The sequence below is a fragment of the Drosophila nasuta genome, chromosome 3 (assembly GCF_023558535.2).
Source record: "Drosophila nasuta strain 15112-1781.00 chromosome 3, ASM2355853v1, whole genome shotgun sequence".
NCBI classification, from domain to species: domain Eukaryota; kingdom Metazoa; phylum Arthropoda; class Insecta; order Diptera; family Drosophilidae; genus Drosophila; species Drosophila nasuta.
The window spans coordinates 29,270,802-29,298,562 of NC_083457.1; the positions used below are offsets into that span (position 1 = coordinate 29,270,802).

Below are 27,761 nucleotides of genomic sequence, written 5' to 3' on the forward strand. Positions count from 1 at the left end.
AAAGTGCTATTACTTATTGGACAATACAAAATATAGAACCTTTTTTGAAATTTAAGTTATATATATAAATGTACTGATAACAGTTTATATTTAAATAACAGCCTGCTATTGATAACATAGGCTTTGATATGTATTGCTATCTCAAACTATTAAATAATACCAATAATTCAACTGGGAATTTTATTTACATTTATCGTTTGTTAATGCCTATGATTAGTGCATAGCATATAGTGCGTATTTATATATTTGAATTAAATTCTTAAATTCTATTCTAAATTTCTAGTTAGCTACTGCATTGCTGAAGACAGTTAACATTCAAACAATCAACGGTTATCGACAATCGATAGAATGCAATGCGTCGCCTATCAAAAACAGCTGTTATTGGCAAAGCATTGCGCCGCTGGACGAGATAAAACTTCACATAAACAAATCAAATGTCTGTTGTGGTGCTAGATAATGGTGCGTACACAGCGAAAGTGGGTCTCGCTACGCAGGACGAGCCCCAAGTGGTGCCCAATTGTATCATGAAAGCGAAGAGCGAGCGACGTCGCGCATTTGTGGGCAATCAAATTGACGAGTGCCGAGATACATCAGCGCTGTATTACATCCTGGCATTCCAGCGTGGCTATCTGCTTAATTGGGATACACAGAAGACCGTGTGGGATTATATATTCAGCAAAGAGGGCATCGGATGTACGCTGGAGAATCGCAACATTGTCATCACCGAACCACAGATGAATTTCCAAAGCGTCCAGGAGGCAATGCTTGAAATGCTATTCGAGGAGTATCGTGTGGCGGGCATGTACAAAACCACAGCTGCCGATTTGGCCGCCTTCAACTATGTGGCCGATAGCGAAGAACGCACCACAATGCAATCGCTCAACTGCATTATAATCGACGTGGGATACAGCTTCACGCATATTGTGCCCTTTGTGCTGGGTCGACGAGTACTGGAGGGCATTAGGCGTATTGATGTCGGTGGCAAGGCGTTGACTAACCATCTAAAGGAGCTCATCTCATATCGCCATCTCAACGTTATGGATGAGAGTCATGTGGTCAATCAAATCAAGGAGGATGTTTGTTTTGTCGCTGAGGATTTTAAGGATATGATGAGTGTGCATCATAATGAGGCGAAGCGACAACAAGTTGCTGTTGAATATGTGCTACCCGACTTCACCACTGTGAAGCGTGGCTACATACGTGTGCCTGGCCAGCCACGGGACGACGAGGAACAACAGCAATTGGTTCCGCTGTGCAATGAACGCTTCACTGTGCCCGAAGTGCTTTTCAATCCCTCAGATATTGGCATCTCACAAGTCGGCATACCGGAGGCCGTGGCCGATTCCCTTAAAGCGTGTCCGTGGGAAGCGCATCGCGAACTCTTGCTCAACATTCTTATTGTTGGCGGCAGTTCTCAGTTTCCCGGCTTCCTGCCGCGCCTCAAGCGTGATCTGCGCGCCCTTGTGCCCGACGACCTGGAAGTGTCACTCATTTGTCCCGAGGATCCGGTGAGATACGCTTGGTATGGCGGCCGAGAAGTGGCCACCAGTCCAAATTTCCAAGAATTTATTTACACGAACGAAGATTACGAGGAGTTTGGCGTTCATGGACTGCAGCAGCGTTAATTATATATTGGAAGCATATTATTAGTATTATAAGTTGTATTTGTATAGCCCATAAATTGTATGAATGTCCCAGCAATTAAGATAAATAAGAAACACTTTGATAAACTTAAGCGAAAAGCAATTCGGGCGGATTCCATTGTATTTCAGTGCTGGAAAATGCATCGTTGAATATTGGTTGCTGTTGCTAAATAACAACAATTATTGCAACAAGAGTGTAAACTCACATCCCTAGTGCTAATGTTCAGATGTTATTGAGAAGACTGTCGGCGAAGTGACAACAATGAAGAACACCGGGTAAGGGCTCATAGGCATAACTTAATAAACTTGTTAAATAATTTGTTATTTATAGCAAGTTACGGGGTAAAACTCTTTTTATAACGGGTGCATCCCGAGGCATTGGCAAAGCAATCGCTCTAAAAGCAGCTTGCGATGGAGCAAATGTAGTTATAGCGGCCAAAACAGCTGAACCACATCCAAAACTGCCGGGCACAATCTATACGGTCGCCGCGGAAAGTAGGTATTGCAATAAGCACAATTATTTTAATTGGAGTTTGCACTTTACTTGTTTGTTATCTCCCTTATCACATAGTCGAAGAAGCTGGCGGCAAAGCGTTGCCTTGCATTGTTGATGTTCGCGATGAGCAACAGATTCGAAAGGCCGTTGAAGCTGCAATCGATAAATTTGGAGGCATCGATATTGTGATCAATAATGCGAGCGCGATTTCAAAAACTCAAACTTTGCAAACCGATATGAAGCGTTATGATCTCATGCACAATATCAACACAAGGGGTACTTTCTTGGTGTATGTACATATTTCTAATGTTATTTGAAATTAATCTAAGTTTGCTCATTACAGCTCCAAGGTTTGTTTACCATATCTATTGAAGAGTGACAATCCGCACATTTTGACCATGTCGCCACCCCTGAATATGAAAGCCGAGCATTTCTCTATACATATGGCATATACTATTGCCAAATATGGCATGTCCATGTGTGTGCTGGGCTTGGCTGAAGAGTTTCGTCCTCAGGGAGTTGCTGTGAATGCTCTTTGGCCTCGAAGCACCATTCACACTGCAGCAGTTGATATGCTATATGGCTCAAAAGGTGCATTACATTCTCGTAAGCCAGAAGTGATGGCCGATGCAGCATACGCTATACTGTGCCGCGATGCAAGGCAATGCACCGGAAATTTCTTTATTGATGAGGACGTTTTATTAGACGCTGGAGTCAAAAATCTTGCCAAGTATGCTTGTCACCCTGAAAATGTTCACAAATTGAAAGCGGCTATATTCATGGACGTTAATTGTGCAGCATCAAAATTGTAAATAATGTTTCTACTAAATAAATGTTTAGCGGCTTTAGTGCTCGAAAATGCAGTTACTATTACAGTTCGATGACAGCGTTTAATCGTTGGTGAATAGCAGTTGATAGAGATGGTGGCTCAAACGATTGCAACAAATGTGCTAACTCACATCTCTAGTGCTAATGTTCAGTTGTTATTGAGTGTGAAGAAGGCTGGCAGTCAAGTAGTCAACAATGAAGAACACTGGGTAAAAGACTCGTGGAAATAAACTTAAATAAATTAATAATATTGTCTTTATTGTCAGCAAGTTGCAAGGAAAAACCCTTTTTATAACGGGTGCATCTCGTGGCATTGGCAAGGCGATTGCATTGAAGGCAGCTCGCGATGGTGCAAATGTTGTGATTGCGGCCAAAACAGCTGAGCCTCATCCCAAGCTACCTGGCACAATCTATACGGCCGCCGAGGAAAGTTAGTACTGCACTTTGGATTTGTTGAATTTTGAACTTTGATAGTGTATTGGGTTCATTGCTTATCTTGACTTTTACTTTTAGTCGAAAAGGCCGGAGGCAAAGCGTTGCCCTGCATTGTGGATGTTCGCGATGAGAAGCAGGTGCAACAGGCGGTTGAAGCCGCTGTGGCCAAATTTGGCGGTATCGATATTGTGATCAACAATGCGAGCGCCATTTCGCTAACACCGACACTGGACACGGAAATGAAGCGCTATGATCTGATGCAAAATATCAATACAAGGGGCACATTCTTGGTGTAAGTGTTATCTCAACTCATTTAATTAATTATTCAATGCTTATCAATACTCCACAGATCGAAAACCTGTTTACCATATCTGCTCAAGAGCGATAATCCTCACATTCTAAACTTATCACCACCGTTGAACATGAAGCCGCATTGGTTTTCCAACCATACAGCCTATACCATAGCTAAATACGGCATGTCCATGTGTGTGCTTGGCATGGCTGAGGAATTCCGTGCTCAGGGTGTTGCAGTGAATGCTCTGTGGCCCAGGACAACTGTTCACACTGCGGCAGTTGATATGCTCTCTGGTCCGGAGGGATCTTTACATTCTCGTAAACCGGAGGTGATGGCAGATGCAGCATATGCTATAATATGCCGAGATGCTAGAGACTACACGGGCAACTTCTTTATCGATGACGAGGTTTTGTTAGACGTTGGTGTAAGAGACTTTAGCAAATACGCTTGTTATCCGGAGAATATGCACAATTTGCAATTGGATATATTCTTGGATGATGCAGGTCCATTTGCAAAGCTGTAACTTTTTGTTGACGCATTTTCTTGTTTTGTAATCGTTTTTATATTCTTGATTGTAAATAAAGCATTTCTGTAAATATTTTAAATTCAACTACAAAGCTGGCGCCAATAAGAATATCGATATTGCAGATAAAATAGTGTCGATTAGTAAAACAAACCACTCTCGTTTGAACTAGTTCAGTCAGGACTGTTGATATTTTTCAAAATAAAATATCGCATTGATAATATTTCGATTTTCTTATCGGCGATAATGTCGTTTATATAAAACTCAACTGAATATAAAGATAGATAGCCCAATTTTAAAAAATGGAATAATAATATTGATGTTTATCGGGACTGTTAATGCAATAAAATAACGCATATTTAAAAATAGTCGACGATCTGTGACGATAACATGGGTGCGAATAATCTAGACGTGAATGTATCGATATTAAATCAACTTCAACATAAGTTCAACATTGAAATTCGCGATAGATGCATGCACGCTTAGCACATGTCACAATGAAACGCGAATTTTGTTTGTTTTTGCTTATTTTGGTGTTTAAAAATGTCGTTGAATCGGCAAAACTTAACCATCCGCGTGTTTTACTACCCATATTTCAAGACAAATCCATCAACTTCACGCTGGAAGTGGTCGAACCCAATTGCTACAAATGGTTCGTTTTGCCGGCTGTTCCCGCCCAGTGGCGTCTTTATAACCTTAAATTGAAAGTGGTTTGTTAATAGAATTGTGTTTTTTAGGACCTCATCACGTCAAGATCTAATCACCGTAACGCCCATATACAAGGGATTCAGCGAATGCGCAAGCCAAGCTGTGGTCACAGTCCAGACTCGTGAAAAGCGCCGCAACACGGCAATTGTCTTTGCCGAGGAAGTAGCCACTGGAGCCACATTGCGTTGTGATGTGATTGTGGATACGATTGCTCGGTTAAATGTGCGCACGGCCACACGCCAACTGTACCTGGAAGAGGCGCCGGCTACGTTTGAGCTACATGCCTTCGACTCGCAGGGCAATGAATTCTTTACGCTGGAAGGCATTGAGTTTAATTGGGAGATTTCCGCATCCAGCAGCAACATGCCAGCTGCATTGCATTTTCTCACCTTCTCGGACAGTCCTTTCCATGTGGTGCCGCCGGCCCTGGAAAAATTCGAAGCATCTGGCATAAAAGGTTATATGATACTGTTGGAGGGAATTAACACGGGCACTTCGAAGGTGGCCATCAGTATGCCACAGCCGGAGTACAGCCATGTGCCTGCTATTGAGGTGTACATCAGTGTGCTGGCCAACATCATTATCGAGCCATCCGATGTCACTGTTTTGGCTGGCGACACCATCAAATTTCGCATTCTACAGCTGAAAATGGACAGGCTATATGAGATAACATCGAATATGCAGTATTATCTGGAAGTGGAGGATACAGATGTGGCTTACTTAAAGGGCAACAGTGCCACAGGATCGCGTTTGGGACGCACACAAGTATTTCTAAGGGATCGCAATATGCCGCACAACAGCGACAATGGACTGGACAAACCGAAGGGACCAAGTGCCCTGCTCACTGTCGCGGAACCTCTCAAATTGGGCATCAGTTTGCTGCCTCACAATAACTGGGTGACTGTGCAGGGCGAGCGTCACGAGGTGGCATTTGATCTGTATGCCAGCGATGGCCAAAAGATTACGCTTGGCACTCGGTATGCCATTGGCTCGGAGCTGAACGACGCCTTGTTCATCATACACAAGAAGACGAATAATGGTAGTCGACTGTATGGCGAAGCAATACGGGAGGGCGTCACGCAAGTCTATGGCCACTACAAGGATGTAAGTGACTAGAGTATGAAAACTTTTAGAACTCGTTTATATAATAATGTTCTATTTGCAGCTGTCCGTACAAGCAGAGATGCAAATATTTGAATCGTTGCGACTGCAACCTGCCAAAGTTATTCTACCCTTCGATCCGAATACCATAAAATCTCAAAAGTTTCAATTTAATGCTGCCGGCGGTGATGGCAACTATGTGTGGTTTTCTGGTAATCCACAAATCCTGCAAATCGATGGTCAGGGCTTGGCTACGACAGAGATACGTGATGTCCGTTTGCCTGGCAGCTCGCAGGAGTTCTTTGACTCTGGCATCGATCTGGCGGCTCATACAACGGTGCGCGTGGCATTGGCCAAAAACCAGAAGATTTCCCGGCAGGCACAAATCTACTTTTTGCCACCGCAACGTCTGCAGATCAAACAGTATAACTTTGAGACGGCTTTGAGGGATTATGTACATCTTCATGTCGCTGTCTATGCTCATGTCAATGGCACCTATGTGCCCTACTCCAAGTGCGATAATCTGCACTTCCAACTGGACTTTACGCATTCCATACTGCAGCTGGAGAATGGCGCAGCGGATCCAAACGAAGCATTGGCCCCAGAGGCCTGTCATGTTCTCAGACTGCGAAGCACAGCCGTGGGCAGCACTTCGCTGCGAATCTCATATACCTTTCAGGAGAAGGTTTTGCAGGATTCGGTCGATTTGCATGTCTTTGAGCCGCTAACTGTACTAAATCCTTTGGAGAATGAGGTTGTGCTGCCCATCGGCGCATCGCGCAATGTGATCTACACGCATGGACCGCAACGCATCTTCACGCTCGAAGCTGAGCTCACTAAGGCAACGCAGTTCAATGCAAAGGTGGCGCAAGTATCGGAAATTGTATTTGATACACAGAATTCGATCACGGCATTCACTGTGCTGTGCGTGGGACTGGGCGAGACGGATTTCACTTATCAGGTGCACAACACTCTGAACACACCCAACTTTGCTGCCTACAATGCCCATGTGACCACCAAGGTGCACTGTGTGCGTCCACGTTTCCTTAAGCTATATGCTCGCCAGCAGCTGCGTCAATCGTGCCCAATTGAGATGCGTTCATCGCTACTGTACCTGAAGGATGAGGAGAACAAGTTTGAGGTGGAGATTGAGGTGCAGGATGTCAAGAATCGCAAGCTGACGAACATTAGTTCGCTGTACATCGATTGGGAGTTTGCTGCTGGCGACGAACGCTATCACACCGACAGCATTCCCCATCAACAACAGGCCGAGGTTGAACATTATCAGGGCCTCAGGCTGCCAACTCGTGATGTGCTGGTGTTGACACTCGGCGAAGTGGCGCCCAATTTCCGCATCAAGGGCACCGTTGACCGCTATGACGACAAACTGCTGGCCAAGTTGGGCATCACTCAGGAACGTCCTCCGTTTGGTGTAAAGAACGTGAGTAGTCAATTTATAAATGTCTCAGTCAACAATTAACATTTACATTGAATATGCAGCAAAAGACCGGCGAAGTTTCCAAACCGGACATTGAGAATGAGTTGCGTTTCCAGACGGTGAACAGTACATTGCTGTCCCAGGATCATGTCAGCATTTTCCTGGCTCCCTCGCACAGCGAACGCTTGCCCATAGCCCAGGGCAGTGGATTCTTCCAGCTGGAGCTCTCCGAACAGGGCATTGTGCAGGTCAGCCACGACGAGAAGCATCAGCAGCTGGTGCTGACGCCACTGCGTTTTGGTCATGTGCGCTTGGAACTTATCGATCGTTGTCTGATGAATGATCCCGCCTATTTATCCATATCTGTGGTTGGCATTGGTGCCATCAGAGTTGAGTCCTTGGATCGCGTTGAACGTACCAACTCTATTGAGGCTATTGTGCGACTCTACGATACCAATGACAACCTGCTGCACATTGATTCCAATATGCTGAGCGTCTATCAGCTAACTGAGCTTGTCTACGATCCAACCATACTGAGCATCAAGCTTGATGAGCAACACAATTTGGGCATTGGCAGAATACGTTACACCATTACAGGCAATAATATTGGCGAGACTAAGATAGTCTTCCAGACCGGCAAGGGTGATCTGCTGGTGACCAGTGAGCCGCTCAACATTCAGGTCTTCGCACCATTGCGCTTGTATCCGCGTAACTCAACGCTTGTTGTGGGCTCGAGCATACAGATTTACTATCACGGCGGACCGCAGCCAAACACGAACATTGTGTATAGCGTGCAGAAGCAGCAAGTGGCCAGTAAGTTTGATATCCGCCCATGATATTAATGCAGCGTACCTAATCCTATTTCGCATATTCCCCACAGGCATGAGCTCGGCCATTGTTACAGCACACAAGCTGGGCGTAACGAAAATAACCGGCAGATGTTTGCTTAAGAACCCAATTAGCGGAAAGGATGATGTGGTCTCGGAGGATTCGGTGGAAATTCGTGTCGTCGCCCTCACAGCAATGCAAATCCGAACGCCCCTTGTGCGTATACGCAGCGGTGCTGTTATGCCTGCCACGCTTTGGGGCCAGCCCGACTTGTCGCCCATGGTGCTGGGCACGTTGGAGAATATGCGGACCACATGGACGGTCAATCAGCCGGATGTTGTCGAGATCTTTAATGTATTTTCCGCTGCAGGTGAGTCGATTGAGTGAGTTGCACTGTTAATGTAAGTGTGCAAAGATACCGCATTGTTGCGCAGAGAATTCAGCTCAATGCCCACCAAATGCACGCATAGCAATTGTTTTACGATGAGCTTGCATGGTTGAGTCTCAGTGCAGGAACAGATACGGAACAAACAAGCATATATCTATTATATTATTTATGAATTCGTTTATTATACTATTGGGACAAATAGTTTATTTAACAATCAAATGTCTGTGTAAGAAGATGATGCTCAGCTTTAATATCTTTAGCTTGATTTTAGAGTAAAAGGTTGTGGTTTTCAACATATTTTTTTACATAATACTTATAAAAATATTATTATTATTGTTTCTGTGAATGATATACTTTTTTATACAAGCTAGGTTTATAGATTAAACATAAGTTTGTATACATAAAATTCTAATTCACATATCAGATTCGATTCTTAATGTAATGTAGAGGCAAAATATACAAAATAATCTTAATTTATTATATATAAATTTATGAATTGTAAGCATAAAGATGTTGCTGCATTTTTACAATTCAATTTCAATATCTCTCTTATCTCTTTACTTTTGAATTACCTTAAAGTTTACTTAGATTTTATATAATAATTTTTAAATTACTTAGTTGTTCTGCTTAAACTAAATTTGCAGTCTTTTTTCGTTACATTTGAATCAACATAAAGTAAAGTTAAAATAAACTTGTAAGTTAAAATTAAGACATTAAAATTGCGTATTTGTAAGCTCAGCTTATTAAACAGAATTATATTCAATATCAAGACATTTGAATTACCTCAAGGTATAGTTGAAATAGACATTAAATTACTATTAAGACATTCAAGTTACGTATTTGTAAGCGCAACATATTGTGTTTATCAAACTATTAAGCTATATACTAACTATTTATTTGTATCTCCCGCAGGTATCGAATACCAGAGCAGCGATTTAATTTCTGTACGTATACGCGCTCTCAATCCTGGCAAGGTCACAATCACCGCCTCCGTGCAGCTGGCAGATGGCGTAAAGCTGCCGCCGACCAGCGTGGAGCTAATTGGTAAGTGAAAAGTGGTCGTATAGAGATAGAAAGTTATGCCCACTGTGTACGGTGGGGATGGATGGCTATGTAGTTTGGAATTTCAGTAGTGACTGACCGCAAATTGAAATTGTTATCACAGTTTTCAAAACACTGGAACTGCTCGCACCAAAGCCGATAACAATGGACTGGATTTTGGCAGCGCCGCGAAGTACGCTTCAGTTAAAATGTAATATGGATGATGCTGTCTATAAATTGGATGGTCAGAGCAGCGGCATTGTCAGTGTGTCGCCAGATGGTGTTGTCAATACAAAGGATACCCTCGGCCGTGATCTGATAATTGTAAGTGTGTGTGTGTGTTGTGTGTGCATATTGTTCGTGTGCAAGTGTGAGCGGGGGAGTGAGTGTTTGTTTTGGATTTGTGGTGAAAAGCAGCTTATCTCCTCCACCTCTTGCCTGCCTCGAACTACTTATTGAAGCACTGCATTTGATTTGATTTGATTTGACTCTTTTTTTTTGGGTCTCTTATCCATCCATCCAGGCGAAAACTGTAGACCAGACGCTACCCATTGGCATCGAAGTGAAGAATGTGCAATACATTTTGGTGACTTTGCAGCCGGACATTAAATTGAAACAGCTGGAGCATAAAATACCACGCGGCATGAATTTCGTATTTAAAGTTTCGTTGCATGACAATCTCGGCAACGAGTTCTCCCACAACATTGAGGATGTGAATGGACTGCGCTACGATTTGGCCACCAAGGATGTGGTCGATGCACAGATTGGCAATAATCTGACAATTGCGGTGAGTGCCCATTTTGTGAACGGGATTGAAGTCGCAAGTCGAACTCAAAGTCGCATTGCTGTCCCGGTTACAATTTTGTGCTACACTTTTTTATGCTCCACTCAACGTCATCGTTGAGAACTTAAAAACTTTTTGCCTGTCATATTTAGTTGAAGTAACAAAGTGTTCTTTGCCGTCGTGCAGTCTTTATATAGTCCTCTAGTCCAGCTCTCATGCTCGTTTATATGTAAATGTGAACTTTAAACTTTCAGCAAGTTATTTCAATTTTAGTTTTGCGCGCCTGCTAACAACAAAACCGCTGCATTTTAATGCACTCGTAAAGAGCTCTGCTTTCCCACCTGAGCACAGCTTTCGCTCACTTCTCTTTGCCAAATAGAAAATAAAAAACAGAAGAAAGGAAACAAAAACTAACAAAAAAAAGAAAACAAAAAAATCTCAGCGTCCGGCCGCATGGCACGTCGTTCGGCTTGGCCACAACTATTTTCGTTTTATAATACCCTGTACTCATTGTGGGAATTATAAAGAAAAGGTAGATATAGCATAGGCTTGAAATTCTTAACCAAAAAGGCAAAATTTAATTTAAAAGTAAGAATAGAATAATCATTTTTGTATAGTTAAAATTTCAATTTGTCAGAAGTATTTGTGCTACAAGCAACTGCAAGTCGATCACACTCGCCTGTGACACTTTGTCTTTTTGGAGTTTTTCTTTTTAATTTTTACTGAGCTGTGGCACGTTGATGTCACCACATAAAAATGCAACGACGCGTTGTCGCACATGCTGCAAGCGTTGGCTCTTAAAAATTTGCGGCTGTCGAGTGACCGCAGACCACAAACACAGAACTCTTGAAGTTGCAACTGCTGCATGCTGCATGCGGCATGCAGCAACTGCAAGCATGGCCAAAAACACATGCATTAAATTCAAATGCAACGACTAAAACCCAAAAACTAAAAACTCTAAACTAGAATAGAAAATGTGTGTTTTTTTTCGTGTGTGTTGAGAGGAGGGAAACTCAAATGGATTTTCATTTCGCACACAGTTGAGTTTGCCACGCGAGACGAGCAACATGATTGCCATCAGCTTAAAGGATACAACTGGAATGAAGCATGCCGAGGATTACATCAAACTGTCTGTATCAGACTCTCAGTTCATTTATCCCACCAAGGTGAGTTTACCACTCGAATAACTGCTGTCAGTTCTTGAGTTATAATTAATTTTATTTTATTATTTGATATATTTAAATTGTACTCAACTTTAAATGTGAAATTACTTTAATCAAATTTCTTTTGGTTTTCCCCCTCTTTTCGCATGTGTCGACCAAATAAATGTTTACACATTTGTGGCAACACCAATCTGGGCAATAAACCGAAACCGAACTCAAACCCAAACCCAAACCCAACCCACAGACAATTTTGTCAGTAGGTGACATCATTTGCTTCGATTCACCGCTAACTTTGTCATCGATTTGGAGCAGCTCCAATGAGCAGTTGGTAACGATTAACCAGCACACAGGTGAGTGAAATAGTTTGGCTAAATTTCGGTTCGATTTTCCATCGATTGATTGATTCGAAGTTGTAATCAATTAGTTATATTGCATAAAGTTTTCATGTTTTATTCTAGTTCATTTATTTCTAATTTTCTCTTAATTAGTTATTGGTTTAATTGTTTTGTTTGTAGCGTTTATTGATCAATTGTTAACAATTTTACTATAATTGGCAAATCTTGCGATAATTCAATGACCAAACACTTGTCAGCTCTGCATTTGAATGCTAATTTATGCGCTGCAATTCACAAATTCACAGACAGTTATTTTGTTTGATATCTGCCGTTCTGTTTGCTCCCACTTTAATTACACACACACACACACACACATGACCATGGAGTGTGTGCTGAAGGACAAATCCTGTAAATTGGCCTATATTTCACATACGATTTATTGATAACCCAATTAGGCTTATTTTTGGCTGCTTTGTAAACAAGCCAAACAATGACAACAACAGCTAATAAATAGTTGCCAAAATACAACAATTTGCTGCGTCATTTTTGCATTCATTAACTTTTCCAGAGTATTTCATTAGATTTGCATTCTGTAACAGCGCTCGAAACTCTTTTTTACGCTTCACGAATGTCAAGTGCTTCAAGTGGATCACACTCCGCACTCCCAGTATAGACTGGAAACATTGAATTTGTTGTACTTTTACAATGTGTCTTTTTTGTAGTAGAGTAGTCTAAAAGTTTAAGTTGATTTGATTGTAAAAGGCGTTGTTTTAAATAGGAACTGTAATATACTTTTATTTAGAACTAATTCTGATTTTTTGTAAAATAGTAATTTTTATTAGAATAAAGTCAGTAATATAATTCCTATTTTATAGAAATTAAGAATTAGTTCCAAAACAAAATTATATTTACAGCCTCATCAACTTAAACTTGTCGAATTTCAATGCTGTTCATATATAAATTTCTGCTCCTACCCTTAAATATTTCACTTAATTGTAATAGTCAGCTAGTTTTACAGGGTAGCTAGGAGTTGAGCACGCTTTGTTTGCGTACATTTTGTTTACCTTTTGTTGGGCTCAACAGGGAAATGGTTTGTTGAAGTGTGTGCGTGCCTTGAGCCTTCGAGTGTCGTGTAAAGTGTTGAGCACACAGTGTTTTTACGCTTCTTTTTCACTACAGTAGACATTGACTAAGTTCGACAGGGAATAAACACAGCACACCCACACACACACACACAGAGTTGAACTATCTTTTTTGTTTGGCTGTTGAGCAATTGCAAAATAAACTTGTAACGCAATTCACAGCACAACACAACGCAGCTAAGCATAATACATTATTCATAAAGTGGCGCCAACCCGTCCCCCTCCCCTCTTTACCCACCACAAGACCGAATCTTCAGTCAAACAAAAAATAAAACATAATAAAAAAGACGGCGAAGAGAAGAAAAACAATTTTTCACACTTTGCACGTCGCAGGCAAAAGGATAAAGCAAATAAAGGCAGGACGCAAGCCATCGCGATTATGCAACTTTTGTGCTTGTATTTGTTGCCGTTAACTGCGTGTTGCGAGTGGCAGAAGCTGCTGCAACCAGGCATAAAGATAAAGTGCGAGTCGCATCAATATATTTGCCAAATATCAATACAAGTGATGCCAACAAAAAAAAGAGGAAGCTTGTGTTTTTGGTACATGGATTTTCTTGCGACAGTCATTGATGATGAAAGTGAAAATAGATTGACAGAATGTACGAGAGCATCAAGCTCTCTCTCTAAGCTGCTTGCATTGCTCTCTAGTATCCAAGTCTTAAGTACCATGGAAAATTGCAAAATGCCTTTGCCAACTTGAAATAGCATTTCAATTATGATGACTCTTTGCCGTCTGCCCATACACACACACACACACACACATACACATACTCATAGAGGTTGCTTAAAAGCCAGCACAAACTGAATTTTCAATTACCAAAACTATGAAAGTTTTGTGGTCATAAGGTGAGGCCATTTGTCATCAATGGACAGACAACAACACACACACACACACACTTAAAGTAACAAGTCTCTCAGTCTTTTGTTCTGTCAGAACCTTCAATGCTTTCATGAAAATATCAATCTTAGATTACGTATCATCATTTACTTATCAAACTCGAGAATCCATGAGAATGGTCAAAACAGTTCCGTGCATTAGTCTTCGCACACACACACAGACACATACATAACACTTGACTTATTGCTGCTCCCCATTTTAAAATGCCCTTTGTCTACAGAAAGTGTTGACAAGTCAGTGTGTGATTATTTATTATTCCCCAATTCATTATACCCTGCAAATGTATGCGAATGCTTAGCAAATGGTTGCAGCTCTTAGTTAAGTATATTTTAAATACAAGCTTAAAGTATTTAGAATTAAACGATTTAATTTAAGCTTTAGTTGAGTGTCTGAAAGTCGAGTACGCCCGCTTGGCACATTATTACGTGCTTTTCAATTGGCATTGTCTTCATTGTGTGACCAGCAATAAATCCCCAAGCAATTTATACAGCCAATATTCCTCGAAGCTGCAGATTAGTTTTACTTGCTGTTTCTTTTGCTTCTGCTCCGGCTGCTGCTGCTGCGAGTGCAAAAGAAAAGTGGAAAATCAAAGCTGTTTTGAGTCATGGCATCTCAGCAAAAGAAAATTCCCAAAACAATTAGTCTGATGTCGCCTGCAGTGCTTCAAAATTAATTTAACTACATGCACTAACCGAAACAATGAATAAGGCTTGATAATACAAAAAAAATGCTAAAACTCGAAAGGTCATCAAAGTCACGATAAGAAAGTGTCATGTTATATTAATTAAACATGGCATGACATTAATATCAAATGCTTTGCTTAACTTCTGACTTCAGTTTTCCATTTCCACCGTCTTGTCATCATTCTTACATCCTAAACTGACGCTTATCATTTATGCTACATTTGAGTAACCAAGCAGTTGACCCATTTTGAGAGTTCACTTTAAACAAGTCTCTCAGCGCAAGTATTTGAGCAGCATTTATGCTTCGCTGGGCGATGTTATTTACTATTCAATGCGGCGCACCATTTGCATTGACATGCCGGCATAGGAAGGAAGAAAGATGTAGATGGTGATGAAGATGGCGATGAAGAGGGAGTAACTCCAAATAGCTGGAGGAGCTGTGGGAGAGAGAGTGTTGTATTGGGGTACAGGTAAAAAATCATTGAAGCATATTTAATGCCATCAAATATTAATATCGTTGTTTGTTTGGCAACGTCGCGCAGAGTCGACGACATTGCTTGCATATTTTAGGCTTTATCGTAGACATTTCGGGTAGCTTTCCTCTCATATTTCTGGAATTTCCGAATACTTGCCAGCAAGGCATAAAATTATTGCCCTTTTTGTTGGTGTGTGTGCGTGTGTGTGTTATATATCAATGCCGGTGTGTGTGTGTGGGCAAGTCAATGGAAATCGTATTTATATATATTTTTAGTCTAAACGAAATTAACGTTACGTTTCTTCGTTTAATAAACTTTTCGAAAGTCTTCGATTTGTGTGCACTTTATAAGTTCAACTGACTAGACAGCATAAGGGCAGATGTCGAATCAGATCAAAGAAAAGTTACGTATTGATGTAGCAAAGTTTTCAAACCAAATGAAATGCGTCATGAAAAACCTTTGAATGCTTTTTGATACCAGATTCTGTTGCTGCTGGTATGTTAAGTCTTCAATCTTAACATCATATTTCAATTGTATCTAAATCAAATATTTAAATTTATTCAACAAAATCAATAAATTGGTAAATTCGAAGTTAGAGTTTAAATTTTAATTTCATCGTTTTCATATTTCTAAATTTAGTATTCTAATTCTTTATATTGACTGATTTTCTTTAAGTTCTAAAACTTATTAAACAGCCCTCGCAATTAATTTGGGGCGGGTAATTAAATTCTGCTTTGGCTGGAGTAATTGAGTTTTGATTTTAATGTTTAGTTCACTATTTATTTCAGGCATTGCACGGGTGCTAAATCATCAACGCAAGCTGGGCGAGAAGGTGGCGGTGACATGTGGCGATAAAATGCGGCGTGGCGGTTACCTCAAGTACGATCTGGAGTTGCGTGAATCGGATGCGGTACGTTGCGCACATAGAGAGAGACAGAGAGAGGGAGAGAGCCACTTGTAACCCAAATTAAATGGGCAATAACTCATATTCTCCTCCGTCCCATTGCGTATTCCACAATTGGCAACGACACCCCATTTATGCTATTTGTTTGTTTGCAGATTGTGTTTGCCAAATCCCTGGACATATTCAGCGGATCGGAGTATAAGGCGCAGTTGGTGTTGCGCAATCACATACAAGTGGACAAGTACAGCAATTTGGTGAGTGGTATTTTGTGCATACTGAAATGCAAACAGCAAACTACATACTCACACACTCACACACACATGCGATATAATTGCAGATTGCACAGAACGCATCGAAATGCATAAATCAGCTGAATAAGGTCGCTGTGGAAGCGTTTAACTGTCGCCTGGTTGCCAAGGATGAAATCGGGCACAAGTTGCTCAAGCTGTATCAAGTGCAGCCCATATTTGATACAGCCAGCACACAGTATGCTTGCAGTCTGCAGTTGAAGTCCACATTTACTGAACTGTTATCCACGCTGAAGACCAACAATGCCTTCTTGGAACTGGAGGTGAGCTTAAGGAGTTGTCAAAAAGAGATATAAAATGTACAATTTATACTAATATCGTTTTTATTTTTTTTTTGTTCCTCTTGTTCTTCAGGCCTCAATGCCCAACGGAGTATTAGATACCATGTCGTTGAAGCTAGTGCCGGGCATTAAAGTGTCGGTGGAGTCATTGCAAGTGCACGACTTGAAATCGCAGGAACTGCAAATAAGTGGCTTGGATAAGGCACTTCAAAAGCTGCAGGTGAGTTGGCAAATTTGTAATAGTAGCAAAAACTATTAGACTATCCTGTCTTCGCCAAAGATTGATGAGCATCGAAAGGGAGCTCGTATTTTTGTTGCTTCGTTTTCCTGTTTTTATACCCAGTACCCGAATGGGGTAGAAGGGTGTTATAACTTTGTGTGAACAGGAAATGTATGAAGCATTGAGAAATGTAATATATATATTCTTTATCAGAGCCAATAGCCGGGTTAATAGAGCTAAATTTCAGAGACTATAAGAGATAGAGTCTCTATTTGATGATATTTCATATTGTTGCACGCGCATAAAGTTTGCTTAGATTTTTAAGAGCTTGAAAAATATCGAAAAGTCTTACACAAAAACTACTCAACTTTATGACTAGCGACCACACTAAAAAAATATAAAGGTTTTTTTTTAATAGATAATGAATTTATAGAAGAAACTTGCAGCAGTCGACAACCTCAAAAGTTTGTATTATGTTCCCATAGAGCTGTTGTTATAATTCAGTATTTATTGGTATATTAATATGTTGAATGCATTGGAATGCAGTTATACAAAATATATAGTTTTCGGTTTCTTTTTTCAGTATATTTCAATCAATAATACTACTTTCGCATTTTACTTTTATTTAAAGTGGGAGGCGGGTATATCAAAGTCGAGCACACTCGACTGTAACTTTTTTACTTGTTTTTTCTTGTATTTTTGCCTGATCACGCTTCATGTGCTTCAAGGATATCCGTTTTTAAAGTCATCTTTTGAGCTGCACTTTAGACTTGTATCTATTTATTCGCCAGCCTTGAGAGACAATCATAAGATAGTAGGAGTAGCGACACAAGAAAAAAAAAAAACAGGCAACAGAAGGACTTCACATTTTATGTGGTAATAAAATACAGGAAATTGCTTTACAATGTACGCTCCTGTTTCAAGCCAGTGGCAGTAGCTAAAGCAGTCTATAGCTGTAGCACTGTGGCTGCGGCAGTGCCACTGGCGGCTTCTGCCAAAGTACAATATTATGTACGACAAGTGTTGAGAGTGCGCGCTGTGTGCTCGAATCGACAGACTGAGAGTATTCCATGAATTCGAAAGTTCTTACTTATGGACTGTCTGTCTTTCGCCATCATCATCAGACCATCCATTCAGTGTTGGCCAGCCAGTCAGACAGCCATTGTTGCCTGCCGCCTGCTGCTGCTGCTGCTGTTGTTGTGCCGCAAGAATCGCCGCAAGTAGTTGTGGCTTCCACTTGCCACAGTAGCAGCTGCTGCTGCTTTTGCTGTTGTTGCTGCTGCTGCCTTGCAATGTCAATGTTCACCCTCAAGACTCTCCTTGGGCTGTAAGATGTTAGTGCCCAGTGCTGCGCGTCTCAAAAATGCAAAATGACAGCATTTTGCTTGACTTCCGTTTCCGGCTAGCCTGGGGCATTATTTGCTTTTGCTTCGCTCCATCTCAGTCTCCGTCTCCATCTTCGACTTCGACGTCCGTCCGTCTGTTTGTCTTTGCATTTGACTATTTCAGTAAAATATTAGCTGCATTTCCAGCAACTCTAATTACAGTTAAGTGGCCATTTGAAATATGCCGCATAATTTGCATTAGCTGAAAATTTGCTGTTTGGCCAACAGCAGCCGCATTAAGTAATGCGGTCGACACTGAAAGGCTCTTTGTTGACCAGAGTTGGTTTACATGACATTTGATCGCTTAATTTCGATATACAAAGTGAAATGTTCACAATCGCACCGATTATTTATTTCAAATTTTGTAACACGCCCACTTCCGCCCCGCAAATCGACAAAAATCAAATAACAATTTAACGCTAGAGTCGCTAATTTTGGTACGGACAATAATAGTTAGTATTTATTTAGTATTTATTATTCCTGGCAATTTGATTGAGATCGGATCAAAATTGTAGAAGTTATTTAAAAAATAAATTATGCCTACTGCAATCGAGTTTTAGCTGTTTTGGTATATTTTGATCTCTATGGTATATTTCGAAAGAGGTACTTATACCAAAGATAACAGTCATTATACTTTAGTACTTTGCGCCAAATTGCGCCATATTCGGTATATTTTAAGAATAATACTGCACTGTTTGGTTTTTATTTAAAAATGTGTAGCGGGTATCTCACAGTCGGGCACACTCGACTGTAGCTTTCTTCCTTGTTTTTGTCATGCCTAAGGCTAAATTTGTCGAAGCTATTCAAATTAAAAGTCATGCATTATTAAGGCATTAATATGTTGCTGTTTATTAACAATTAATCATTTAAAGTTACTGCAGCGACAACGGCGGCATCAACTCTCATCTGAGACCACAAAAAGGCAAATTATGCGGCTGTCAATTTCAGAGCGCACTTGGCAATTTTATTAAAATTCACAATAATTTCATACATACACAGAGCAACTGCTCTGCAACCGCATGCCAGATATCAAGTTATATATATGTATTGTACATATATGTATCTGTCTCTGTAATTTTAATGGCAACCTTTTTCGACTGGTTAAAAGCGCATTGGTCTGCATAATTTTCAATTAATAATTAAATATCCTTCGTGTATTATCGATGGACTAATAAGAATGCTTCGCGTTGTTGTTGTTGTTGCTGCTGCTGTCGTTGATATGGTTACACTTCCGTTTATTAACTTTGTGCATACAATTTAATATTTTTGTGTTGTTTAATATATATTATATACATACGTCGTAATGCAATGCTGAAATTCGCCTTTGAATACCCTCTTGATGTTGTTCATGTAAGCACTTCGATTTTGCTGTTGTATAGGGTATGTTGCAGTCGTGCATGCCGAGCATTTGTCAGCATGTGTTCGGATGTGTCAGCAGTTGCTCTTTTGGTGCATCCGATCCAATAATAACTTATTTTTTGCAGTTATTCACATTAATTTTGCAAACAAAACTGCGAAAAAAATGTAATGAAAAAAGGGCATGCTAGACTAGCAATTAAAATGGTTAGAAAATATGCTATGAAATGATATGAAATTAAAGCCTTTATGAGGTATCTAACAGTCATTCCTACTGCATATGTAACATTGTTAATTGTTTTATTTTTTTTTGTTGTTATTGGTTTGTGTAGTTTTGATCATTTCCCTTGGCATCGATTGCGCTGCACTTTATGGCAATTATTTATGAATATTGCTGCGGCAATTTGTGAAATGAAATTAAATTTAAATTCACACCGAAAAAAAGCTAATCAATTTGGGTAAAATTTAACTTTCTAATGAAGAAATACCTCGAGTGTTTGTCGAATAAACAAGCAAGTCAGGAAAGGAATGTATACGTATAAAAATAAATAAAAAGATTTTATAAATTTGCAAAGAAATACAAATTTCTAACTGGCAGCTGTGACAATAAGAGAATTGTCAAATTGTTTGGTTCGTAGCAACATAACATGACACACTTTTATATCACATGTGTTGCATACATTTTAATTAAATGATTGTGCATCAGACACGTTGAAGATGTTTGCTGCATTCAATTGTAGGCTGCTTTGTGTTGCTGTTGCTGGTTTCGAGAAAATTGCAAATGTCGCAACAGTTGCGAGATTCTTGCAACATAAAACGTGCATAAAGAAAATCACAAACTTTGAAAGAAAAAATAAACTCGTTTCATATTCGCCCAACATTATTATATGACTCTCTGTTTATTTGTAGATGCGTATTTAATTGATTTTGAATTTACGTTTTATTTACTTGCAGGTCAAACCATCCGATTCCAAGTACTTTTCCATCGATTTGGTTGAACAGGCTCATGGCCTGAGCAAATATCGTGTGCGTTTCCTCAGCGATTTACCACTCGATGAGCATTTCTCTGTGCTGATTCATTCACCGGAAACGAATCAAAGCCTAGAGGTGAGTAAACATGCCGCTTAAAGAATGCAATTAAATTCGTCTAACTTAATAACCGAAATTTGTCTCATCGTCAAGTGAATTTAGCAAACAAAATAGTCAAAAAAGCAAAGTTAAATTTATTTTATTTGACATCACTTGCAAGATTGAGCTAAGCACACGAATATTTTGTTGGCTTTTGACTTTGCTAATTATCAGATTAAATATTTACAATTTATATACGTGAATATCAAGTATACGTACAAACATAAATTTACTTTATATTTCTAGGAATTTTTGGTGATTCTCTTTATCGATTGTTTGTTGTGTTTGACTGCCACACGTTTTACTCGAATATTTTAGTAGAATTTTCGAGTGCAACATTTTGTGTACATTTTCGGTTGCGTTTTCAATTTCGCCAAATTTTGTTTATTTTCACTTTGCAGCTGCAACAGCAGGAGGAGGCAAACAAAAACACAACTGCAATAAGCGCAAATGTAAATACGCTTCCATTGGCATTTTTCATTGGTTACCTGATGCCATTAGATAGTGCAAACAGACTGATAGCCAACCAGAAGCCGAGCCGCGTATCAATTTGTTGCTAAAGTTTCAACACCCCAACGTGCCTTGTCTCTCGCCAAAGTCCGGCAATTTAACATCCAGTGCACGTTGCCACCAAACTTGCCATTGCAGTTGCAGTTGTTGGTTGCAAGTTGCCAGTTGCCAGTTGCCAGTTGTTGTTGCCCCCTCCAGTTGTTGCAGTTGTTGCGTTTAAGGCAACCAAAAGGCCAGCAAGTAGACGAAAAATAAAAATTGCTCTCTGCACATATAAAGCCAACGGAATTGCATAAATAAGTTTCGTTTATGTAACCCGAAACTCTTCCCGTCTTCCATATCTCTTCTCTACCCCCATCCCCCAAAGCGAATGGTCAGCTGTCCGTTGCAGTGGCAACAGCAAAATGGCGTATAACTTGCCCCTTGCCGAACCGAACCAAAGCCAGAGAGTTGTATACTCTTTACATGAGCCCAATCTCTGAGACCGCCCGCTCGCTTTCCCGCTTGCCAAATTGCATAAATTTCGGCAGCTGAGTGAGTGAAGTGAAGCTAAGGCGAAGAGGGGAATGTTGGTGGAGGGCTTCCTCCTCGCTCCTGGCCTGGCCTGGCCTGGCCTGGGTTCATCTATAAACGCTATCTGGCATACAGCTGCACATAAACAAAGGCAAAGTCGTTAAGTATGTGCCCCGCTTCCCTTCATGCCTCTCCTCTGCTGACCACATGGCTATTGTTTCATCTGTGGTGTGTTCATCCAACGCTTGGGGACACACACATCATGTCAATAAATTCAGTTCCATAAGTCGATCGCTTGTTCGACGTCTCGCAACCTCAGAATGCTCATTTATTAGCCCAAAGCCCGCCAGCGGCAAGCCTCGACACGGGACAGTTACGTGTTTATGCTTCCTTGGCCAACTCACTGGTTGCCAGCGCTTAAATTGCAACTTAAGCATGGCCAGCCCAATACAACAAACGACACATTCCTTGACCGAGGGGGCCATACTGCTCCATTTCACATGTTTAATTGCGATATTCCAAAGAATTTTGCCAAAGAATAAGCGAGCGAATCTGGCTCTACAATTGAAATCAATCTTCCTCTCGTTATTCCAAATGTAGCTTTGGTATACATATTTGTTATAAACGATTAAGTTGTAGCTGTGGTATATTTATCATAAGTATGTTTTCGGTATTTTAATTTATATATTATTATAACAATAATATAGCTTTTGAATTGATTTGCTTTCAACTGTCAAGCCCACTCGATTGTAGCTCTCTTATTTGTTTTAAAATATTTATTATGTATTTCATAAATTAATATACAAGTCAATTAATTTCACTATCTTGAATCAATTGAATACATTTATTCAAAATGTTCAACATAGTCTACTTCAAATTGCGACCAAAAGAAGTTAAAATCATTTCAAATTAATGGCATTCTTTGATACATTTTGGTATATTTTCAGTATTGATTTATATACAAGTCAATTAATTTCCCTATCTTGCGATGAAATTTGAATTGAATACATTTGTTCAGGTCTCAAATTGAGTGCAGAAATTGAAGTTTAAAATAATTTAACATTAATATTCTTAATTGCAAGCTTCTGTTTCTATGAAATACAGTATTAAGCTCGTTTGTTCTGCAGATCCTTTTATTATAATAATTTAACAATCTAATTCAAGTTAGAAATCGCCAAAAATTCGCAGTTGTCATCTATGTCTTTCCTCCAAAATTATTCATCATAAATTTCGCTACGAAGCTTGTGCAACTGCAATTGGGGAAATCCTTTTTAGAAACTACACAAATGTTTTTAAACAATAAACATTGAGTTAATAATTTACTTTTAGTTTCGTTGTAACTACAATTAAATCGTTGCTGGCCTTGAGTCTTCGTCGAGAATGCAAACTTTGTTCGAAGAAAATGTCTGCAAATTGTAAGCGAATACTCGCACTCGAACTGTGAATGTCAATTGCATGGCTAGTTGCCATCGCAGTTGCAGTTGCCATCGCAGCTGCCGTTGCAGTTGGTCAAAATGGCCAAAAAGTTTTAGCAATTTCGTATAATTGATTTCTGTGCGTTTTGTTGCGTTTATTTGGCTTTGGCATTGGCCAAATTCACTTCCGAGCTCTCTTCTGCAGATTTTTATACCCGCTACCCATAGGGTAGAAGGGTATTATAACTTTGTGCCGGCAGGAAATGTATGTAACAGGTAGAAGGAGGCATCTCCGACCCTATAAAGTATATATATTCTTGATCAGCGTCAACAGCCGAGACGATATAGCCATGTCCGTCTGTCCGTCTGTCCGTCTGTGTGTCTGTCCGTCTGTCCGTCCGTCCGTATGAAACACTGGATCTCAGAGACTATAAGAGATAGAGCTATAATTTTTTTTTCGACAGCATTTGTTATGTTTGCACGCAGATCAAGTTTGTTTCAAATTTTTGCCACGCCCACTTCCGCCCCCGAAAATCAAAAAAAATCGAATAACAAGTGTAATTTTAAAGCTAGAGTTACGAATTTTGGTATATACAATAATTACTATAGTAGTTATGATTCCTGAAAAATTTGTTGCGATCAGAAGAAAATTGTGGAAGTTATTAAAGAAATACTTTTGTATGGGCAAAAACGCCTACTTACTAGGGGTCTGAGTTGCTTTGGCCGACAATCTGGTAGATTGTGCCGTCTATGGTATATTTTGAATGGTGTACTATATCGATATACCAAATATACCATTTGGTATATTTTTAGTATTTTTTAGTATTTTCGGTATATTTTGAAAATGATACCGCAATATTTTGCCTTTATTAAAAATGGGTAGCGGGTATCTCACAGTCGAGCACACTCGACTGTAACTTTCTTACTTGTTATTTATTCATTTTATGTGCACAGTCCCAGCAGAAATGCAAACATAGCGAAAGAGAGATAGTGAGAGTGAAAGTAGAGACGCCAAGGACGCTTCTTATTTCATTTGAGGCAAGCGTCAAACTCAAGTCGACAAATCTAGTAAAGTTTTTAAGCTTCTTCATTTTCTCTGTTTAACACTTAACCCTTATGCTGGTCCATTGTCATTGCAGGTTCCCATCGTTAGCGACACGACGACGCTGCAAAAGTGCTCGACAAAATCAACTGGAGGACCGTTGCTGCAATTGCTGATCGAGAATCTAAACTTTATCGTGACTATGATGATAATTGTTGTCGCATCGATATGGGGTGAGTAAAATATACTAGTAAATATAATATTAATGCGATTCAATTGGCGCATAAATCATGCAAAAGGGCAAACAAAAAGGCACAAAATGTTGTTAGTGCCAAAGGCAATAAATCATAAGTGCTTGTTGTTGTTGTTGTTGTCGACGTTGTCGTTTACTGTTTGCAGTTAATCGCAAATTCCATGAATTTTTAATCATGGCAAACGCGAAAGGCGAGCAGCTTCACCTTAGCGGCATCCTTAGTGTTATCCTTTGACGCAGACCTTTTTAGTGACGCTTCATGCGACCTGCGCTTTAGGACAACGCTTCGTTAAACTTTGCCATTTTCTTGCATTTTTACACGCAGTCAGAGTCAGATACTGAGTCAGAGTCAGAGTCAGAGTCGAGGCTATCCGAGTTGTCCTCTCTGCCATCGCATAGTTTGGTGGCAAAAACTTTTCTGTTTTCGTTTTCGTTTTTTTTTTTCGGAAGCGCTTTGCAAACTCTCGCTGCTCTGTGTGTGTGTGTGTTTGCCATTTTTCAATGTTGTTCTTCTCGGTTCGGTTTTGGGATGTTCGGTTGTTTGGCTGTGTTCGGTTGTTATCGGTTCCAAAAACACTTTACACCCAATAAAAAGGAAAAAAAAAGGTGTAGCTAAGGTAAACTTAACTAGAGGGTTTACCTTGTTCGCCTGCCAACCGCAAACTGATAAGAACTTTGTCTGTTTTCTGTATTCTGTGCTCTGTTTGTTGTGCTACGTGCAACATATACACCCACACACATTCACTGACCCTGCTGACACGCTGCGTAGACATAAACAACAACACAAACAACTTGAATGTTGCAAGTGCAACTTGATTAATTGCAACAACTGTTGGCCATGTATGCAAGTATGTGTGTGTTTGCAATTGCCTGCAGTATATATTTTTTTATTTCTATATATATGTGGTTGATTTTATTCTTTTTTTTTGCTCTCTCTCTTGCAGTATATGTATCCTTCTTCCAGTCACAGGGAGTCGTGCAAGTCAACTCCGAGGGTAAGTTTAATTAATAATTTTGAGTGCACAGCAAGAGCAGCAGCAGCAGCAACGCCTGAGGCAACAGCAGCAGTATCAGCAGAGAGAGGGGGAAGGAGACCATCTTCTTCTACGCACAACTTTTGCTACACTTCTCTCTATTAGTTTTAAGTTTTTAGTCATTTCGTGCATGAATACCAAAAACTTTTTCGGAGCGATAACAGGCCGCAGTCTTTGCACTATCATCATCAGTTCGAGGCAGCGCGCTACCAAAATTTCTTATTTATGACTTAAACTTTGATTTTCTCCCTCTTCTCTTCTGCGTCGCTTGCCTCGTTGCTTGCAGTATTTTGCTTTCTTTTAGCCACACCACAGTGGGGTCGACATTTGGCACTAGTTTTAAGCTTTGGGGATGCCAACGAGCGTGATATGACTGCCAAAAAAAAAAATAAATAAATAATATAACTGACCAATTGGCGCGATGCTCAACGCCGCTATAAATATCTTTTTGCCTGCATGCTAATCAGAGAGAGAGAGAAAGAGAGATAGAGTAAAACAAGAAAGCTACAGTCGAGTGTGCTGGACTGTGAGATACCCGCTACGCATTTTTAATAAAAGCAAAACTGTGTGGTAAAATATACCAAATAATTATACAACATAAATACTGAAATATACCAAAGGCTATATTTGGTATGTTGATATAGTATTACATTCAAAATATACCAAATATAAATAAGATTGTCAGCCTAAGCTGCAAAGATTCGATTGCAGTAGGCGTAATTTGTCACAGAAAAGTATTTCTATAGTTTTTACAATGTTTATCCGATTGCACAAAGTTATAACAACCTTCTATCTTATGGGTAGCGGGTATAAAAAGGAGGACAAGCCTGAATTGCAAATCAATTTGATTTGATTTGAAATGCAATCAGAGTCAACACACTTGCGAGCACATAAATATACTCAATTCAAGGACATCGCTAGCCATTTGTGTGGCACAAATCGAAACGTCGAAAACAAAAAAAAACCTTGACACCACTTTAAATTTAGCAACAATTTCTTAAGTTTTTGTGCAATGCTGTTGTTGAAGTGCTGAGCGATAAGCGCACGTGTCTCTGTCTCCGACGTATTTAGCATTTTATCAGCATTGGGCCACAACTTGGCAACAGTCAAATTACCTTAATTACAAAATTAGTCTAATTACTTAAGATTTGTGAGCCTCCACTTTTCTGCCCACTTCTAATGAGCTCTCTCTCTCTCTCTGTCTTTCTCTCTCTTGGCGAGGTCAGCAAGTTTGCTCGCCCATCCGCACGTAATTTTTACACTAATTTTAATAGCTAAATTATTTGCTGTGCTGTGTGTGTGTGTGTTGGCCAAAAATGTTGCCTGTGTTTTTGTTTAGCCCACTCATTTTTCATGCCCGACGAGCGCTTTAGTTACTAATTACTTACAACACGGTTTTCGCCGCCGATGAGGAGGAGTAGGAGGAGAGGCTCGACAGGTACACGCCTTCTTCTTGGCGGAAGTGTCGGAATTGTATTTAAAGGTAGAAATAATTGGCGAGTGCTTTAAGCGAAAGTTTGTGCAGAAAATGGGCAAAATGGGAAAATCCAATATATATTTCGGTATTAATAAACAATTTCATTTCTTTTTCTTTTCGTTTTGATAGCTTTCCAGACAAGCGCGTCTCGCAAAATTTCCCCAAATTCCTCGGCGTTTAATGCGTCGCCCAACAAATCATTCGGAGGTAAGTCGCAGCAATCATCGATTGTTATTTATTACGCCTGCTTAATGTGCCTTAAATCGTCTCGTTGCAGATATGTCGAGTCGTTCGCTAAGCCGGTCGCCCCGTTTGAACGAGGGCGAAGAGTATTTTGTCTACGGTAATCCACAGATGAGTTCGCCCAACAGAACTCGTCGCTTCAACTAGTTTACTATGTTGCAGAGAGGCTGCTGCAGGAACTGATTTCAATTTAGGCAGCTAGTAAGGTAGTTTTTAAGAAGTCATAGATGAGAACTCAGGTAATGACGTCATATCGATAATTATGTGTTTTGGTTTCTATGTAAATACTATAAACTATAATTAACTGTAAGATATGTTAGATAAGCTCAAAAAGATTATGATTATATAGGGAACCTAACTCATTTCTATAATATTTATTAAATACTTAACTTTTGTAAATCTTTTGTTAAATATTAGCACACTGTTTTTTGTAATAATAATGAGGAATAAATAAAGAGGTAAAAAATGTATTCTCAGCTCTTTTGTT

The 27,761-nt window shown here is 39.9% G+C and overlaps 4 protein-coding genes and 1 long non-coding RNA gene across 7 annotated transcripts; 4 read left to right on the plus strand and 1 right to left on the minus strand.

The window, feature by feature from the left end:
- Positions 1–247: 247 nt before the first annotated feature.
- On the plus strand, positions 248–1,740 carry LOC132792901 (actin-related protein 6). Its single transcript, XM_060802437.1, has one exon. The coding sequence runs from the start codon at positions 435–437 to the stop codon at positions 1,623–1,625; it is 1,191 nt and encodes a 396-aa protein (XP_060658420.1). The 5' UTR covers positions 248–434; the 3' UTR covers positions 1,626–1,740.
- A 68-nt stretch (positions 1,741–1,808) lies between these two features.
- On the plus strand, positions 1,809–3,009 carry LOC132792904 (hydroxysteroid dehydrogenase-like protein 2). Of its 2 annotated transcripts, XM_060802439.1 has the most exons (4): positions 1,809–1,919; positions 1,975–2,138; positions 2,215–2,428; positions 2,483–3,008. In XM_060802439.1, exons 1-4 carry the CDS (start codon positions 1,906–1,908, stop codon positions 2,949–2,951), a joined length of 861 nt encoding a protein of 286 aa, XP_060658422.1. In that variant the 5' UTR covers positions 1,809–1,905; the 3' UTR covers positions 2,952–3,008. The 2 variants fall into 2 exon arrangements, with proteins under 2 accessions (XP_060658422.1, XP_060658423.1); XM_060802440.1 differs by lacking the exon at positions 1,809–1,919 and having other exon boundaries at positions 2,052–2,142; positions 2,483–3,009.
- A 65-nt stretch (positions 3,010–3,074) lies between these two features.
- On the plus strand, positions 3,075–4,295 carry LOC132792902 (hydroxysteroid dehydrogenase-like protein 2). The gene is made up of 4 exons (XM_060802438.1): positions 3,075–3,176; positions 3,234–3,397; positions 3,481–3,694; positions 3,752–4,295. Exons 1-4 carry the CDS (start codon positions 3,163–3,165, stop codon positions 4,218–4,220), a joined length of 861 nt encoding a protein of 286 aa, XP_060658421.1. The 5' UTR covers positions 3,075–3,162; the 3' UTR covers positions 4,221–4,295.
- A 368-nt stretch (positions 4,296–4,663) lies between these two features.
- LOC132789536 (nuclear pore membrane glycoprotein 210) lies at positions 4,664–27,744 on the plus strand. The gene is made up of 19 exons (XM_060797605.1): positions 4,664–4,872; positions 4,958–6,032; positions 6,094–7,470; positions 7,530–8,280; positions 8,348–8,665; positions 9,596–9,727; positions 9,849–10,048; positions 10,248–10,511; positions 11,549–11,674; positions 11,916–12,021; positions 15,994–16,115; positions 16,265–16,363; positions 16,447–16,680; positions 16,772–16,918; positions 20,614–20,766; positions 24,365–24,500; positions 25,465–25,515; positions 27,161–27,238; positions 27,309–27,744. The coding sequence occupies exons 1-19, from the start codon at positions 4,691–4,693 to the stop codon at positions 27,419–27,421; spliced, it is 5,664 nt and encodes a 1,887-aa protein (XP_060653588.1). The 5' UTR covers positions 4,664–4,690; the 3' UTR covers positions 27,422–27,744.
- LOC132789537 (uncharacterized) lies at positions 19,242–20,679 on the minus strand. Of its 2 annotated transcripts, none has more exons than XR_009632707.1 (3): positions 20,597–20,679; positions 19,601–19,814; positions 19,242–19,545 (listed from the first exon to the last, which is right to left on the minus strand). It is a non-coding gene; the product is annotated as an uncharacterized LOC132789537 (long non-coding RNA). The 2 variants fall into 2 exon arrangements; XR_009632706.1 differs by lacking the exon at positions 20,597–20,679 and adding an exon at positions 20,148–20,214.
- Positions 27,745–27,761: the final 17 nt, after the last annotated feature.